The 19,990-nt window shown below is 31.3% G+C and overlaps 1 protein-coding gene across 2 annotated transcripts in view; it reads right to left on the bottom strand.

Annotated features, from left to right (window-relative positions):
* The window catches only part of LOC115885992 (knirps-related protein-like), a 100,542-nt gene that overhangs the window by 24,780 nt on the left and 55,772 nt on the right, over positions 1–19,990 (bottom strand). The window contains exon 3 of one of the 2 annotated variants that reach the window (XM_030905026.1): positions 16,593–16,652. The exons of the other annotated variant lie outside the window; for it this stretch is intronic. Within the exon in view, the coding sequence (XP_030760886.1) occupies positions 16,593–16,607 (15 nt within the window). The 5' untranslated portion in view covers positions 16,608–16,652. The remainder of the gene's footprint in view (positions 1–16,592; positions 16,653–19,990) is intronic. 2 annotated transcript variants of the gene reach the window in all.

The raw sequence follows: 19,990 nt of genomic DNA, 5'->3' as shown, positions 1-19,990 counted from the left end.
GTATAAATACAAAAGCACAAAAATATGCAAATCTATTATATATTTTAGAAAAATATAATTCTCTGTTATCTTTAAAATAAGTCATATCGAAAAAGATATAATTAAAACCTCCACCATCTTGTCAAGATTATTTTATATCCTCACGAAACTATAAAACACTAGAATATTTAAAACCAATTGATTATTGATGTCATCCAAAATAAAATTGATCCACTCTGTAAAAGGTTTTACTAAAAATGAGAAGTAAGGAACAAATCGATCGCTAATCTAATAAATGAAGCATCATCAAATTTATTTTTAGAGATGATATTAATAATCGGATAATCGGACAATTAAATGTTCCCCATTAAGAGACCACGAGTCGCTGCGGTATCCTTGAAAAAATTGTACCAGAACGAGAAATTCAAACGAACAAAAAGACGGAGAAGATTAAAAAAAGGAAATAAAGCTAGTGGCTCATTATAATAAGCGCCAGTAAATCACAGCGTTAAAGCCTAGTCGTTATTAAGCATGTCCAAATGTATTGATATTATTAAATTGTCGATATTACAGAAATATGTCGATAGAGAGAAAAATACTACTTTGTGAATATTTATTATTGAATGATATATATTTTTTAATCTGATAATAATTATCTGCCATTATTTCTCTCATTATCATATACTAATTAAAACTTACAAATTTGCGAGTAATGTCATTTTAGCCTTTGATTATCATACGTCAAGAGAAATTGTGGTTATAAATGAAAACTTTATTGTTTAATAAGCAAATTATTACGTTTTCTCTATTTACTTATAGTTACAACTAACTATCGCAAGCACTTTCTAGGATATTCTATTAGTTTTAAGTGTATTTTTTAGACACTGTGAATGATAGTAAATTTTTAAGTCTTCTTCTTCTTCTTCTTCTTTTAGAAGGCGTATCGCCTGTTTAGTTCCGGTTTCCTTCTCGTCTAAGCAACTCTTGCGAGGTTGACTGCCAACTGTCTTGCCAACGTTTAGGTAGTCGTCCAGTAGGTCTTCTGCCATGGGGTACGTTGTTGCGAATTCTTATGGCCATTCTGTCGGGGCCCATTCTATTGACATGCTGGTTCCATTCTCTTCTTCTCTGCCTTATCCATCTGACAACGTCGTTTGTTTGGCACTTTTCTCTTATGTCTACATTTCTCTGTCTGTACCTCAATGTGCATCCAGTTATCATTATTAAGGTCTTCATTTCAGTAGTTCGTAGGATTCTCTTTGTTACTGATGTTTCAGCTCTGGTTTCCGCACCATATGTCATCACTGGTCGTATGCAGGTTTTGTGTATTCTTGACTTACATTCTGTACTCAAATGTTTGTTTTTCCATATGGGATATTTAAGATAACCTGATATTGCGGCAGCTTTATTGGCTTGTTTCCTTACTTCTTCCAGGAATCCTAAGCTTGTAATTTTGCATCCGGGGTATTCGAATGACATTATCTGATCAATAGTTTTGTTTTTTATTACCAATTTGCACCGTAGAGGCTCATTTGTAATGGTCATGCATTTGGTCTTATTTTTGGAAATTTGCATGTTAAGTTTTTCTGCCTGTCTGTTAAAAGCTTGTAGCATTCTTTGGAGGTCGTCCTCTGACTCTGCAATAAGTACTGCGTCATCGGCATAGCATAATATGTTTACTTTATGCATTCCCATTCGATATCCTAATCCAGTATTCTTGACGGTTTTATTACTTGATCCATGATTGTGTTGAATAACAGAGGGCTGAGACTGTCGCTTTTGCGAATACCAGTTGTAGTTCGAAGATGCTGCGTTAAGGTAAAGTTTGTTCTTATTTGGGTTGTTGTGTTTGTGTTTAAGTTCTTGATAAGTTCTGTGAGTTCTTTCGAGACATTACTGCTTTCCAAGATGGTGATGATGTCTTTTAGTCGGACTCTATCAAAGGCCTTTGTTAAATCTATAAAACATAGATAGGCTGGAGAGTTATATTCTAAGGATTTTCAACTAGTTGCCTGAGTATGAATAGTGCATCGGCAGTTGATCGGTTTCTTCGGAATCCTTGTTGTTCCTCGCTTATTGGCACTATTGAGGAGATTTTGTCCGCAATGATCTTAATCAAGTTTTAGCGAGGTGCTCATTAATGTTATTCCTCTATAGTTTGCTGGGTCTGTTTTATCTCCCTTTTTAAAATGGGTATTGTTATACTTTGTTTCCATTCTTCTGGTATTTTCTTATGTTGTAATATAATGTTATTTGTGTTATAAGGAAACTTAAAAATAGAAAATCTCTAATCAAGATAAAATACCAAACGAGCTAATAAAAACGCAGGCACGGCTATCATAGAGGAATACACACAAATTTTTAAGTAAAAAGTATAATTGAAACCACTAATTTATTCCATTAACTCTGACGTTCTCATATAGAAAAAAAATTAATAAGCATAAAAAAATCCGTATGATTTATTTTTTTTAATAAATTGAATATTACATGATATTTGAAACGATATTTTTCCTATATATAGTTTATATCGATATTTTTAAGTAGTTGACACATCTCTAGTTGTTTCCACTTAAGTATATGTCTTTCTATCATCTCTTACACGTTCAGAATTATTACTATAGCCCAGATCTAGCGAGACGCTGATACTAATTAAAATTTTAAATAAAACATAATGGGCCTCATTAAGACGATAACAAAATATAAATGTCGAGAAGACGAAAGATTAAATTAGAGGACAGTGGTAAACACAGGACTGTATTAATCGACATTTATGGGTTTTGTTTGCTTTATAATTTGGTATTTTTTGCCATTCTTTGGGAACATAAGATAATATAATTTTAGTCAACCGTACTATAAAGTGACAGCTACGTGATAATTCTTTGGGATTGGCTGTGTGTTTATGATTTTTTTTAATCTACGGTTTTACTTAATATATACATCGTTTTCAACTTCACTACCGAATTTACTCGATTATAGACGAGGTGAGCATTTGGATGGATATGGATTTAATGGTACACCATTTTACAGTTACTGAAAAGCGTGAGTGCAACATCTATTGAGAAGTATTATTGCCCATTTTTATTACATACTTAAAATCTCTGTAAAATTTTATGAATTTAGATATCAAATACTCTATACCTAACATTAACGGATTTTGAGAAAAAAATATTTAAAATTTTGGAGGAAAGAAACTGCATGTCAAAAAAATCTGTATAGCCTAAACGACAAATTTAGTGATTACCACAACTACTGTAGCATAAAGAGAAGACATGTGGCTATTCTATTTCAAAAATTAGATTGTTCGAATGTCATATAATATTGGCCGTAACTTTCATGGAATTGAGCGATTAAAAAATTATCATAAATCATTTTTTTCAAATGGAAACACCCTTTTTTTATTTCACTAGTGAAAAGGTAGGTTTTTTAATTCGTTACTTTTTGATTAAACATGTTCCTATATCTATTTTGCTATTCAGAGTGTCATTTTCTATCGAATAAAGTAAAAATATACCGGGGGTGACATTTAAAAATCCAAAGTTGTAGTCATTTCCGGTGAAACAGAAAGTGACCAAAAATAATTGAATACGTCAATTAATTCTAATTTATGTCATATACTAACATACCAAATCTCGTTTTTTATCTATGCACTGCTTCAAAGTACACTCCAATCCCTCATCGGGCAGGAAAAAGGTGCCGAAGTGCGCCGAGGGAAACCTTGCTAAACGTATTTATTTATTAACAAACACTTTTTTGTGTAGGTATGAACTTAACCTGGTAGATACTGCAATTTAGACTGTAGTTAATACCGTACCGAGAAAAAAACGGAAATAAACAAAAATGAATCAACACACCAAATCAAACCAAAACATACCTAACAAAAGCAATCAAAACACGCTGTAAGCTAAAACGCGTCTGTTTACTAATTCCAATTGACGAGTAATTTTCAAATCTATATTTACAATATGCTATATTTTACAATATTTTATTAATAAATGAAAATGGTTAGGTTCTTCCGCAAGAAGTTTTTTGCGTGTCTACGTTTAGAAATATTTCTTTATTTTCATGTACTCTATTTGCACTGTACGAATATGTACCCAGCTTAAAGGTACACGCGATCGCCTTGCCCGATGAGTGATTAGAGTGCATTTTGTTGCAGTGCAAACCCTAACTGGTAGAAATGAGCACGGTACAAAGAAAACAAGGTATGATCGATAGCGGCTCCAATTTCGTTCAGTTGGTGCACACCACCTGTGACGTCACCAGGAAAATAAGGTATAAATAAAAAATAAAGAAAGTTGACAGGAGATCTGCATTTTTTGTATCTTTGAGTGTTATGGTTAAGAATTTATTATTGTTTATTTTTCTGACTTTTTAGTTCGTTCATTTAATAATTTAAATTAAAACCAGCAGTTGCTCAGCGATAGTTCAATGACGGTATATAAATTAAAAATCAGGTTCGTTACAATATCTCGACGATTTGAATTGGCGCGCGGTGCGTGCTGACCAATACCGCCTGTTATCACCTGTGACGTAGCGACCAACCTGCGCAATATCATACCTTGTTTTCTTTGTACCATGGAAACACACAACCTAACCTAGAGGGTCAGAAAAGAGCTGTAAAGGTCACAGTGGAGTCAATAGCCACCTCAAGAATCTAATGTAATCTAATATAGATACTTCGTACTTATTTCCAATACAAATGTGTTTATATTGTCCAAGAAGCTGATTGTTATTCATGTTGAATGCGTTTTTAGTTTAATCGTTCGACAAAACTAAAGAAGAACACCTAGAAACAATATAATCGATAATATTTCGACGCGGACACGCAATTGTCATTTTCCTTGACTCGATTTTTTTCGTGCGGTGTGTGTGTACGCGTATTTGTATCGTGTACGATTGCGTTAGATGATAACGAGGCGTTTTTCAGGCCGTGTGGCAATCATCGCAAATGGCGATACGGACCATCGTGCCTTTTGCAATAGCGGCCCCAAATTATAGGAAATTTGTGCCGTTGCCAAACTTAAACAAAACTAATGTATCGTTATCGACGGATGGACGCGTTGCACACGTATGCACATGACATAATTTCAACATTCGGTGCGGCGGCAAGTCGATGTTGGGTCCGATTTGGTTGGTCGCTAGTCGACAAGTACCATCTTTTTACTAGTTCTTCGATTGAAGAAATGTGATTGATGATATTTCTCTGATAGACTTGGGGAATCAAGACATCTTTTGTTTAAAATTTAAATATTGCGATGAAAAACATCAATTTCAAAACCCTGGCTGTAAATATTTTCAGAATGAGCAATGACGGTCAGCTCAAAGTCAACAAAATTAGTTAGCTTTTTTTACGTATTGACAAAAATATTGTAATATTATTTTATGTCGAATAAAGAAATTATCAGGAAGCTAGATAAAATCAAGAAAAATATACGTTTTAAAACTAAATCTTAAATCACCTAAAAACGATTTATTTTAGGTATTGGAACATGAATAGTTAAAAAGCATCGAATTGAAAAACCTTTTCACTAGTGAAATAAAAGAGGGGGTTTCTATTTGGAAAAAAATTATTTATGGCAATTTTTTAATCGCTCAATTCTATGCCAGCTACGGCCAATATTATATGACATTCGAACAATTTAATTTTTGAAATAGATAGCCACATGTCTTTTCTTTATGCCACAGTGGCTGTGGTAATTGGTAATTGGTATCAAAATTGATAAAATTTTACAATGAATTTAAAAATGTAATGAACAATAGTTTTAATCGATAGATCTTGTAATAAAATGATCTCCAATCTAGATAGAGCAAAAAATCTCCAATCTAGATATTGTGGTTCACTAGAAACTTATAATGCACGCTTAGCCTGGGACACTCAGCTATATCGTGTTCTAGTGGATCACTGTTACTTTTTGGATATATTTAATACTAGCGTGTACCAGCGATTTCGTTCGCGTCGAATTAATCATTTGTAATGGTGATGATAAAGCAGAGCAAGAATTTGCATTAACATACAAACTGGATAAAATTTTCTCACATTTATGTCAGCATGAGAAAAAACAATATGGCGATATTATTATATAACTTGGTAATATTTGAGGGGTAGTTTCATCTCGTTGGAATTTGACTTTCGAAAAATCCGTTTGCCAAAAATAAGCTTTTTACGTCAAGCAGTTTAAGCAGAATCGTGGTTAAGAAATTACCCAACTTTTTGGAACACCCTGTATGATTTTTTAAAAAATTTCAAAATATGTAAAAAAAACCAAATATATTATGCTTGTCCAAGCGTTTTCCCGAAAGACTAACCGTTTTTTAAATAACAAATATTGTAATATTTGAGGGGCGTTTTCACCCTCAATGGAATATGAGATTCGAGAAACCCCTCCTTATCGAATCTCTACACCCCACAGTCAATCCGTTTACCAAAAATCAGCTTTAAACGTCAAGCAGTTTAATCGTGATTACTCAATGGTCATATTTTATGAAACACCCTGTAAGAATTTATAAAAAATCTTAAAATATGTAAAATAACAAAATAAAATATACGTGTTTGAGAGATTTTCCGAAAAACTCATCGGTTTTTAAATAATAAATATTTTAGTATTTAAGGGATAATTTCACCCTCTTAGAATTCAAGTTTCGAAAAACCCCTTCTTATCGATTTCCAAAAATCAGCTTTTTACATCAAGCGCTTTAAGCAGGATCGTGATTAATCAATGACCAGATTTTTCGAAACACCCTGTATACATTTTTAAAAAATTTTAAACTATGTAAAAAAAACAAAATAAAATATACGTGTTTAAGCGTTTTTTCGGAAACTTGACCGTTTTTTAAATAAAAGATATTGTAAAATTTGAGGGGTGGTTTCACCCTCTTGGAACTGGAATTTCGAAAAATCCCTTCTTATCGAACCTCTACACCCTAGAGTCAACCTGTATGCCGAAATTGAGCTTCTTACGTTGAGTGGTTTGAGCAGGATCGTGATTAATCAGTATCTTTTAACATTTAGTGTTTAATTTTGCTCATAGATCTTCGAACATATTTAGATTTAGGCCCATGATACGTTAACGTCAAAATAGGAGAGAATAAAACTGCAACCGTTTGCATATTTATGCAAATATATATTTTTATTTTAAACGAAATATTTTTATCACACTGGTCTGGACATATATGTCCAAGCCAGTAATGTGGTAAAAGAATGTATAATAATTTTTAGCTCTAATATACCAAATTTTCTACTATAAGCTTATTTTTTTGCAAGATGTACCGTTTTATCATGCATATGAATGTTTATTTCTCTAATTTATTTGCTGATTTGTATACTTAAATTATACAATGGATGCAATTTTCTACTGTCTCTTCCTAAGCTAAGCGTGTTTTTAGTAATATGTACCGTTTTATCGTATACAAAAATGTCTTTCTTTAAAGCTTCACTTTTAGGTATGTGTCTTACTTAGATAAGTAACGGAATATTTGAACGTTTATTTCACCCATTTTGTGATGTCAAACTTTGAAAAAAAGTTTAACTGAAATTTTGCATATTTATAAAAGACTGGTGAAAATATAGTAATTTACTTTTTTCTATATATTGACAACACTAAAATAATAACAAGAATAAGGGTTTATTGGATTTGGATATAGGATTTATTGGAAAACATTATCTTCTTAGCAACATATAGGTAGTAGATTAAATTTAGAGGAACAAAAAAAACTGGAAAAAATCTTGTGCTTCACAAAATTTAAGCAAACTTTTTATTAATTGTCAATGTAAAATAACAAGGCTATTTTGGACTTATTCGAAAAGGGCTCAATATGTTTCTTTTATCGAGATCTAGTAGCCCACAAAGTTTTTGCACTTATTTCAGACCCACCCCGTATATTTATGACAAGGAATAAAATGATAAAATACCATAATTTATAATAACATTACATAACAGAATGCTACGCAATTATTGCCGCTTCGTTATTCAAGCATACATATTCGAGATCGTACATCTTTTCGACTTTTCTTATTTGCTCCAAAATGAGATCTCTAACCTGCCAGAAATTAGGTGCTATGTATTCAGAAATTTAAAAAACATATGGCCACCGACGATCATATCGGATTAAATTAATTCCGAGACAATTTTAAAATATCGAGCTAATGGAACTGGACGACTATCTTCTTCGGCGAATAAAAAATAATAATATATTTTCGGACTCCCATTTCTCAGTCTATATTGAGTTAGAAACCAATTATTTTGATCCTCTGACTGATTTTTCGGCATTAGTTTAATCTAAATGTATTTCTTCGAAATTTCTATATAAATTGTCAGCCAGACAGTTATTTTTATATATCATAAATTATAATGATGTGCTCAGTCTGGATTCCATATCTTTTTGACGGTCCATCTTACAGATTTTTTAGGGACGTAGAGTTACATATCAAAATACATTTAAACTACCCCCGGGTCGTCAATAATTAATTTTTTCTTCAATATTTTTAACTTCTAACCTAATATTTTTGAATTTGTTCGTAAATCACCTGCCTATTTGAAAAAGATGGTAAGTATTTATTTTTTTTTGTTTTTAAAGACATCGTCACCCTAGAATTAGGTTGTTCTAATCCACTTTTGGGGTAAAATGAGTTACATACACCATTTTTTTATGCAGAATTAGCTTGTTCTATTTCCAGAAAAACAATATAACCAAATTCACAAATAAAGAAAAAAAATCTAATATTTTGTACTATATCCATATTAATTTGAAAGTCGCGAAACCATATAATGGCCTATATCCAAAAATCACTATTTAAGGCTACAGTAAAAAAATAGAATTATTGCGTTCTTTATCCTAAGAAGTGGATATGGAACGAAAATACCAGATCAAAAAATATGTTACTATTCATAAAAACTAGATTGTTCTATATCCACTTATTCTCGATCTCTTTCTCTCTAACATACATTGGATGTATCTGTGTTTATTTAAATTTAAGGCTTTTGTTTTAAGCGGGTGAAATTGCACCACTAAACGTTCGTTTGTCAAATAGGCGGTAAATCGGTTCGTTTGAAAAGCACTGATTGCCTGATTTGTTAGCAATATCGAATGTTTCACACTTTGCAATTTCGTGAAACCAGCTGCTTCAACTCAATTGACTGCTCAATCGTTCTTTGAAAAGCACTGATTGCCTGATTTGTTAGCAAATTCGAATGTTTCACATTTTGCAATTTCGTGAAACCAGCTGATTCAACTCAATTGACTGCTCATTCGCTCGTTTGAAAAGCACTGATTGCCTGATTTGTTAGGAAATTCGAATGTTTTATACTTTGGAATTTCGTGAAACCAACTGCTTCAACTCAATTGACTGCTCAATCGTTCGTTTGAAAAGCACTGATTGCCTGATTTGTTAGCAAGTTCGAATGTTTTACACTTTGGAATTTCGTGAAACCAACTGCCTCAACGCAATTGACTGCTTAATCGTTCGTTTGAAAAGCACTGATTGCCTGATTTGTTAGCAAATTCGCATGTTTCACACTTTGGAATTTTGTGAAACCAGCTGCTTCAACTCAGTTGACTGCTCAATCGTTTTCTAATACTATCAATACTAGAGATAGCTGAAAAAACATTTAAATAATCCAATGAAAGTTAAAAATCAGATTTAAAATCTGAATAACTTATTCTAACACTATACATACCAAACAAATAGGCGGAAAAATGATAGTTTTTAATAAACAATGCAAACGAATAATTACTACTATTTTATTTTAGGTTATTATTTTTAATGTTGTTTTTAGTTAATGTCTCCACTTCAGATATTTTGTGATGAAATAATATTTTGAAATACAAATAAATCAGCTTAAAATGAGTATCATATTATTCTATATCCCCTTATTTTGTTCTACATCTAAATCTAAAATCACTAATATCTTTTAAATAAAGCTTCTAAAAGTAAAATAAATACATATGTTTGATAGGTTTTTATATTATCTTTAATTTATATGTTTAATAGAACCATTTTGGTATATAGTGTTCACGGATATCCAGTTTAAACTTTAAACCTTGTTTTCTCAGTTTCATCGAAATGGTCTATAGAACAATCTTATTCTAGGGTGACGACATGTCAAGAATTTTTCAATATAATTTTTATTCTAGTCGTGGATTATGACTGTTATATACAGGGAACCTGGTAATTATACAGGGTGAGTCTTAAATAAGTGCAAATATTTTCAAGGCTGGTAGATCTCGTTCAAACAATAAAGGTTGCTATCTCCAAAAGTATATTTTTATTTCTTATTTCTGCAAGACGAATATCTGCTATCTCTCTATTGTGTCTGAAAAAAATGATGTAACACGAAATATTGAGTTTTATTGTTCCCCAGCAAATAAAATTCTTATCTCTTTATCATATTAACGCATGAAAATACTTCCTACATGTGTACATATTTTTTTGTACCGTTTTTTTGCTCTTCTGTGAAATTAGGAATAATGGAGTTAGCAGTTTATCACATTTCACCGACGTTATGTATTTTTAACTAAAAATACAAAAATATTCCAAATTTTCAAAAATTTATTTCGCGAAAATAAACTCATTGAATAGACTTATTTCGGGGGTCATATACCCCATAAAAATATTTGCTAAAAATTTTGCTTATTTTAGGGGTAGTATATTTCGACCCCAGAATCACGATTAAGATGTTTTTTTCTGAATCTTTTTTATAATTTGAAATTTTTTGAAAAACTTTTTGGAAATCTTTATTTGTTTTTTTTTGGAAATTTTCAAAATAAAATCACTGGGTTATTTTGGACTTATTTGAAAAACGGTAGAGAGAAAATATTTGCACTCATTTAAGACTGACCCTGTATAATTTGTAAATATATAATATTAACTTGGTAAAAATCGTTACGAACAACTGGTCTCAAGATATTAGGAATATTAATAGTCAATACATATCATCATTAACAAAAATTGATTTGGAATGTTTTTGTGACCGAGGTTCACCAGAAACTGTTTTATCATAAATTTTCGAAATTTAAGTTTAGCTACGTTTTTAAATTTATTATTTCAGTTAAATAACTATCTAGTGAACATGATGACATGTATTGATTATTTTTATTCCTAGCATCTTGCGAACGGTTACTCCTAGTGACTTTTACCAAGAGAACTTTTTACGTAGAAAGGACGAAACTGTATATTTTTTCTCTCAGTAGAGCAATACAAGTTCGGACAAAAAGTTATTTCTTTTCCAACAGTTAAAAGAGATGTAGATGGCGCCACTTGCAAGTAGGAGTAATATTGACATCGAAATTGAATTTTTCATAAATTTTCATTCAAATATCGACGTAAGTTTAGAAGAGAAACTATTTGAATAAAACCAAAATAAAAATGAAATTTCTACACCTTCTAGTTTCGAAATGAAGCATTTGAAGATGTAAATTAATACGAACTTTTTTGACCACCCTGTTTTCGGACAACCCTAAAATATAATCAATCGTAATTTCGACGGTAACTCGACACCGTTTTTTTAATCATATGGTAGAGTTTTGGCATACTCTTAAAAATATATAAAAGCTAACAGTTCTGTAATTTTAATTATAAAATAAGTAATTGGCGTTGGTTATTAATTTCCATAAATTACAATTACACAAAATCTACATAGTACAAATCTACATAATATGTAAATACACATATACTAACATTGTATAAATATATAAACTTCCTCCATATACTTATATTATATGTGTATAAGTAGGTATACATAAACGTGCGTGTGCTATTTATAGATGGTGACTTGTAAAAGAACAAGTGGTTTTAAGATGAAAAAGTTAAGAATCATCCTACCGGTAAAGTACTCTGCTTTGAACGTCTGAAAATGCTCGTAGTACCGCACGTAATTGTGTTGGAGTGTTCGTGGCAGTTACCGTTTTAAAGAACCATTGTTAGGTTTGACATTTTAAAGGAGATCAGTCGATCTAATTTGAATTTAACACTAGTCACCGGCAATCTTGATTTAAATGTCGAAAAACGGAAATATTTATGTATACATTAAAGTAGGAAAAGAAACTTATTTTTAGGGTTCCGTACCCAAAGGGTAAAAACGGGAACCCTATTACTAAAGGATGCTTCACGCTACACCGTAACGGGTCCGAGCCGTGCGTCGGTGAAGACACGGCCAAACATTGTCAAGTGTTCTTTACACATATACATTCATGCCAGGCCGAGCACGATCCGAGCTTCGCCGGAACTCGTCCGTGCCCCGTCCCAGAAATGTCGGCGTACATTTTTTTCTCGGATCCGCTCCGTTCCCGCCACGTTGCGGAAAGCATGAATGTACTTTTCCTGGTACCCCGACTGCAATCTGCAGTTATGATATAAACAAAGTACACTTTTTATCATGTCTGTAGTAAGTATTAGTGAATCTTACAGCAGTATTTGACGACAGTCGTAATACTAGACAATGAAAGGATGTAATGAAGAAGATAGGTCCTTCATATTTTCCTTTGAGCAGGTGTTTCCCCTGCAGGTGTTTCTTTATTCACCAACTGCAATTGGTACCATTTCCAATTGCGAGAACTTTGGCATTGTTCGTATTAAACCTTCGTGTGTCTATGGGGCTGTGTTTTCTAATATACTCGGAACTAATACGAACTCCGTTATCAACTCGGTGTTGCATGTACAGAAGAATCGGACGTGGCTCGGTGTCTACTTCACGGAACGTGCCCGGCTCGGGCACGGTCCGGTGTACTGTGAATCATCCTTAAGACTTCGCTGTCCGTCCGTCCGTCCGTCTGTCACAAAGTTCTATCTTATGAACAGTTATAGCTGGACAGTTGAAATTTTTACAGATATATCTATGTTGCCGCTATAAGAACAAATACTAAAAACATAATTAAACAAATGTTTTTAAACTTCTACGTGGCTGCAATAGTTAACCACGCTATATTGAGGTAAGTATTATGCAGAAGTTCGTTATAATATTGAGGGTGATGACGCATATTTTACGTAATTATGCTTTTATGTGGGGTGACTTTGGTCTATCAATAAGAATAAGGAAGAGGGCAAAGACACCCCATATAAGCAACTAACTTTGCCCATCCAGTTTTTTACTCTTTTTATATATATATATATTTGTTTAATAAACAAAAAAGCGTATTATTGTTGTGTTGTCCTTATTACCACTTATAGCATAGACCATGCGCATTTGAGAAAATACAACAATTTTTGAAATAAACACGATTTAAAATTCAAAATTGGGCAAAGTCACCCCACTTCACGGTATAGATAATGAATGGTACGGAACCCTTCGTGCGCATGTCCGACTCGCACTTAACCAATTTTTTACTATATCCTGATTTTAAATCCATCCTATATAATAAAGAGCACACCAAAAAGTTTTGGTAATAAGAAATTTCATTATCAAATAATGTACTGTCCATGTGAGTCCGGAACCTGTTATCAAGTTTTAAATAAGTGCACATATTTTTAGGAGTGGTATATTAGGAGGACAAGGAGGATGTTTTTCGCGAAACATAAATCATCAAAATTTTGTATTTTCGGTTAAAAACCATAGTATCTTAATAATATGGCAACATTGGTAGTAGATTAAATTAACATGAAAAAAAAATCCAGTGTTTTTTTTTAATTTTCGAAGTAAAACAACTCAGCTATTTTGAACTTATTTGTAAAACTTAAAGCGAAAATATGGTTCTTTTATTGAAATCTGTCAGCCCTAAAGTATGTGCACTTATGTAAGACTCACCCTGTATAGTGGATAGTAAACGATAATGGAAATTAGACTTAAGGGACATTACACTAACACTATAAAGGGAAAAATCTCAAAATTAGTGATGCTAGCTGCGGCAATTTAGTTTTGGTGTTTACTTGAAACAATGGAGGTTCGACAAAATATGTTTTAACACCATCATTGGATAAAATCTAGAAAAGAATTGTTTTAAAACAAAGATAACTTTAAAACGGTCTAATTTAGTATACAAAGATATCGGTTAGAAGAAAATTTTCATTTAGGACTGAGTAGTAGGTGTGAGAACTTTTTGATTCGGAGACTGCTATAACCCCTACTTGCTAAGATATTGCAAATATTTTATTTTTAATTAGACAGATTCATATTTTTCCAAATTATATCACAGATTTTGTACTTATCACTAACATTGTTGGTCAGGCATGTTTTTTTTTTCAACAAGCCAATAAACACTGAAGAGCAAACGACAATGTGACATAGAAAATACCATGTGAATGGTGAGATAATGGTGAATATATTGGTGAAATATCTAGACCGTTAAATGTTCGAAATTAAGAACATAAATATTATTTAATAAAAAACGGCAAATCTAGGATTTGACAGCATTCATGGAACACAGGGCACAAAGTAGATTTTAATAATTCAAAAATTGTAACGAAATAATAGATTAAGCTTTTTAAATCTAATATAAACAAACGTATGGCAGATGCATTAACAGAGGTTAAAATCATTTTAACAGAAGACTGTTTAAAAAATAATGCGTTCCTGAATAGTTGTATTTAGATTAAATAGACATATTTTTTCTTTTTGATTTTTTTGCTTCCTTTTGCCTCCCGAAAGGTTAAGCATCTTTTGTCGGTAAGACAGATTTGTTTTACTAGTAAGAAACTATAATGACAAGCTGATTTCTGCTTGGATTAAAAGCAGTGCTGTTCTCTTAGTGAAAAAAAGTTACCCTTTTTCAAAAAACGAACCCCTCACAAAGGTATCGACATTATTAACATCATTTTTATTGTTTCTCAGTTTTTTTTTTATTAAAATGTTGAAATTTTTTACTCAGAAACAGTTAATTTTTAATGAAGAGCCTTTAATATCAAAATTCATCAAATTTTACACAGAATTTTATAATAAAAAATAAAGACAACCGTTGAAACAACAATTATATTAAAACCGTGGCTAAAGTCAAATTCAAGGCCTGACTCTTTTGACAGTTCTACCGAAGTGGTCGAGAATGAGTAGTCGTAAACAAACCTATTGTTTTCATTAGTTTCGCAACAAATCTGTGTTTTTTACGCGTTTCTATGCTAATAAAATTATATTAAATAATTTTGAGTGTACTCTGAGTGAATAGTGAACTATCTAGATCCGATTCATAACAACGTACCCGCGAAAAAAAACATACTTTCGGTAAAAATTCGATGCCGGCTGTGTGTCCGGACTGGGAAAAAGTTGGGCAATTTATATAAAAACCTAATTAATAGCGTTAGTGTTAGTGTATAGTGTTAAACCAACGTAAGTGACGTGTATTTTTAGGTAAAACAGTTTTCGTTTCTTTTTTTTTACTTTGTGAAATAAAAAATGCCGCGACATTGTTCTGTGCCTTGTTCTAGCAGCAATTATAATAAGTCCTCAGGATTTGTTTCTACGTTCTCTTTCCCAAAGGACCCAGGAAATCGTAAGAAATGGATATCTGCTGTCCATCACGAAAAAGCTTTCACTGTAACAAATGCTTCTGCTGTTTGTGAGAAGCATTTTGCAGAATGCCATGTGATAAGGGAAAATTCGGCTAAAAGGGCTAAGCAGATGGCAGAATATTAACTGTATCTAGGTCACGTTAAAAACCTACAGAAGATGCTGTGCCTACAATTTTTCCAAATCAACCCTCTTATATGACTGTGCATGTTCCCATAAAGAGAAAACATCCCGATGAAAGAAAACAAGATTTGGAAATTCAGGATAAAATAAATATTGAAAATTATTATTAAATATATATTATTATTATGAAATGGCAATATATTTTAAAGAAATTAAATGAATTGTACTTTGTTTCAGTATTTTATATAAAAAAATGATATCTTTATCTTTTTATTTACGATTTATGGAGACGGTTACTTGATGAACATGGAACTACAAATTACTTAATGATAATAGTTAATTCTACCTGATATCCACATTTTTAAATATGTTAGGCAAATTTTTACAATTATTTTTAATTAAACTTTAAAATGTATTCTGCCGTTATCATATACAATACATTTTCTTAACTTGTCGATAAACGTATAGTTTTCAAATATTTTAATATTTGGAAACATTTTATCACAAGGTATATTATTACTAGTTGCTAAATACTCGCTAACGCAATTTTAGGACACGCTTTTTATTATCTAGATTTTATTTTGTTCATCTTATGCTGTAGTTTATTTCATATTAATATTCGTGCTTTAGATCTAAATTTTAATACTATTCAATTACTTTAACGCGATAAAAAGTTAATGTTATTTTTTAATACCTTTCTGTATAATATTTTTCATATTTATATCTGGCAAAACTATCAATAAATACTATTATTTATGCAAAAACTATATGCCGTACCATATGGCACAATACAAAAGCCCGACTAGTGCGGTGACGTCACAAATCGATGTCTCTGGCCTGTATCTCATGTTGGTTATGTTAAAACATTTTGGTATGTCAATAAGTGTCTTATTATAAAAATATTTTTATAATAACTCTCTGGATATTGTTTTTCCTTTTTTTTTTAATGTTGATAAATATCAGTGTAATATTAATAAAGAAAATATTATTTTGTCATCTTAATAAATGGTTTTGACTACTATAGGTGGATAAATAACTAATTAAAAATTCTTCAATACGTACGTAGTTCATATCCATTTTTAAGAGGCAAATTCAAATTTTCTTTGTCTCTTTTTCGGATAACTGAAAATAAAAAAAAAACTGTATATAAATAAACAAAGTATTAATATATTTCTATTAAGTTGGTATGATTGATTAAAAACGATGCTATAGTAGCCCGTGAAATGACAGTTGATGATAATTTTTGTCAGGCGGAGTATCATAATATGTAATGTGTTAAGACTTCCCATAAAAAGTTGTGAAAAATTAAATATATCATTTACAAAAAGTAAAAAGTTTCCCGATAGAATCTATTTTTAAAAAATAATTTTTAAATAAATTTGCATACGAATGATCAGCGCATCTCGAATTTTTAAAAAATTTTCCATGTTAATATTAATTTTTGCAACTTTTTTTGTCAAACTTTATTAAATCAGGAGGTCGGCTAGATAGAAATTATCATCAATTGTCATTTCCAAAGCCAGTGTGATCGTATTTCTTCATCGTTAAGTTATATTTTCGTAATTTTTCTTATATAGTTATAATATAGTTTTTTTTAATAAAATGTCTATACCTATGTGGCGGATTCATCTCTCCAAAAATCCTATATGGGTATTTCACCACTGCAAGAAAATCTACAAAATAAAATAGTTATTTTTATAAACACTGCTGCGTCTACAAAAACTGTTGACGTTATAAAACAACAAATTTGTTAACGGTTTTTGTAGACGTATCTGTTTTAAAAAAACTAAAGTGTTTTCGAATAGTTGCATTTAAATATTTTAAATAGTTTTTTTGTTTATTCTTTGTATTTTTTGCTTCCGACGACGGAAAGAGATAAACTTTCCGAAACGTTAAGCATTTTTTCCGTTTGACTTCAGACTCCGTTGGATTAACACAGCAGTGTTTACAAAACATAACTATTTTATTTTGTAGATTTTCTTGCAATGGCGAAATACCCATTTAAGATTTTTTATAGTTTTTTGCTGCTTATTCAAAGGTATTAAATTTAATATATTTTTCCTAAATTCTTAACCAATACTCATATTCTCCCCCAATCGAGTGAACAATGAACCGTCCGTCTATTATTTTTCATTTTAGAAAGGGCATAATCTATTTAACTTGTAAAAATGTAGCACACCTTTTTTGTAAATATTATTTAATGTTCTATATGACGCATATTAATTCACGCTAATAATTAGAACGAAAAGAACTATAAATAATAAAATAAACCATATTTAATCGACGGCTGTAAGACGCGGAGCTGTTTTTGGCACGCCATTATCGTACAACCAAATATCTCAATGATGTAATTTGTTTTGTACTTTGTACCAGAACGGAATACATAATGATTGGATACAGTGAACAGTATACAGTGTTATACATACAGTAAAAGTCAAAAGATTTATAGAAAGAAAAACGTTTGATTAGGATACGAAATATGGAGCGTTATAATTCAGTTTAAGTTTTGACAAAATTTGTAAAATCTACAGGGTGGTCCGAACTGTGTCCCGCAAACTTCGGCAGCACATTCTACAGAGAAAAATAATTAAAAAAGTTCGTATAAATGTATGTCCTAAAATGCTTAGTTTCGGAGATACATGGTGTCAGAGTTTCATTTTTATTTCGATTTTTTCCAAATAATTTATGAAGTAACGTCAATATTTGGATGAAAATTGGTGTCTGGGAGTTTTTTGACATGAGAAATTTGATTTTGATATCAATATGACTCCGCCTCCGTCAATAGACCGCGCCACCTACAAATTATTTAACTGGTTTGAAAAGTAAGAACTTCTCGTCCGCACCTGTCTAAAACTACTGAGTAAAAAATATACATCTATGACGTTTTTTCCGTAAAAAATGTCTCTTGGTAAATATCGCTACGAGTAATGGTTCTCGAGATATGTATTTGGAATCGAAATTATCAATACCATTATGGGCATAAATTAAACATGTTGTTAAAAGACACTACTCAAAACAATTATCACATATTTGAATAAAAATAATTATTACATATTTCTAAACGAAGCATGCATTTTTCCGCCTTTCTCTTGTGAGTTTTTTTGTAATTTTTAGTCCGTCGACCATTTAGTTGCAAAAGTGAAAACGATACATTTTTATGGAGCCGATCAGCCCAGTATTTGATTACACTGGCTTATGGCCTTAGGCTATGCGCTGACAGGCAATTTTTAATCGGCCGACTATTTAGTTGCATATTTAACTAATACATCCTTATGGAGCCGCGCCCTCACATGTAATCAAATAGTCGGTCGATCGACTTCATAAGTATGTATTGTTTTCACGAGTGTTTTCACTTTTTCAACTAAACAGTCGGCCGACTAAAAATTACAGGTCAGCAGACTTATTGTATCGAATTTCCCTTCAAAATATCCATACCATTTAAAATCGTAAGTCGGGGAATTCAAAGTGTCTTGTTTTTCAAATTAATATTTTTTTTAGAAAATATGCGACAATAATTGTTTTGAGTAGTGTAGTTAGACTGAAATTATAAATTTGAAATGTTTTTGTTGCAAAAGTTCAACAGAAACTGTTTTATCGTCATTTTTTCGCAGAAAAATTTATGATTAATTCAAATAATAAAAATTCATAAATTTATTATTTCAGTGAATACAAATAAATAACTATCTACTCAACGTCTTTAATTTTTTTTAATATAATGTTTATTATAATATATAATTAATATGCGTTTTATTACCCAAAATTCTGAAATTAAAAAAATATATTATCAAAAAATAGATAAAAAAAGAAACAGAATTAATGCAGGAAATAATTGAAATTTCTATTGCACAAAATATTTTAAAATGACTAAAACTAGGTTTAGAACATTATACATAAAATATGTATATCGTATGTAAAATAAAGTTATTATAAAATATTTTTTTAAGGTTTGATTCTTGGAATTATGATCCGTAACCATTGGCGTAACTACAGGAGAGCCTGGGGGAGCCCCCCCCCCCCCAGGTACTGCTGGGTACCCCCAGAGAAATCCTGAACTATGACTCTTGGCTACGTATTAATTTTTATTTGCTTGTGATGCAGTAAAAATGACGTTTCCAGTTTTATTTAGTTAATATTATTTTGTTGTGTTCAAACAATGTAGTAATTTTTATTTTTTTAGAAAATTTGTAGGTATTTAAGTAATCTACTGGACAACCGAGTCTACGAAATTTATTGATAGAGAAATTCATGTAAACGTTTTATTCAAAAAATGTGTTTTTACAATTATTTTTCAATTTAAAAAAAAAAAAAAAAACCCTAGGCCCCTCTGGGCTCAACCCCGGGCACCCCCCAGGCCCTCCCCAGGATAAATTGCTAGTTACGCTAATGTCGGTAACAAAAATATTTTTAATTGAAAAGCATTGATTAACTGTTAACGTTTCGATCTTTATCAAAAGATAACA

The sequence above is a fragment of the Sitophilus oryzae genome, unplaced genomic scaffold (assembly GCF_002938485.1).
Source record: "Sitophilus oryzae breed Bouriz unplaced genomic scaffold, Soryzae_2.0 scaffold_465_pilon_pilon, whole genome shotgun sequence".
Lineage (NCBI taxonomy): Eukaryota > Metazoa > Arthropoda > Insecta > Coleoptera > Curculionidae > Sitophilus > Sitophilus oryzae.
This window is presented reverse-complemented; position numbering and strand designations above follow the sequence as displayed.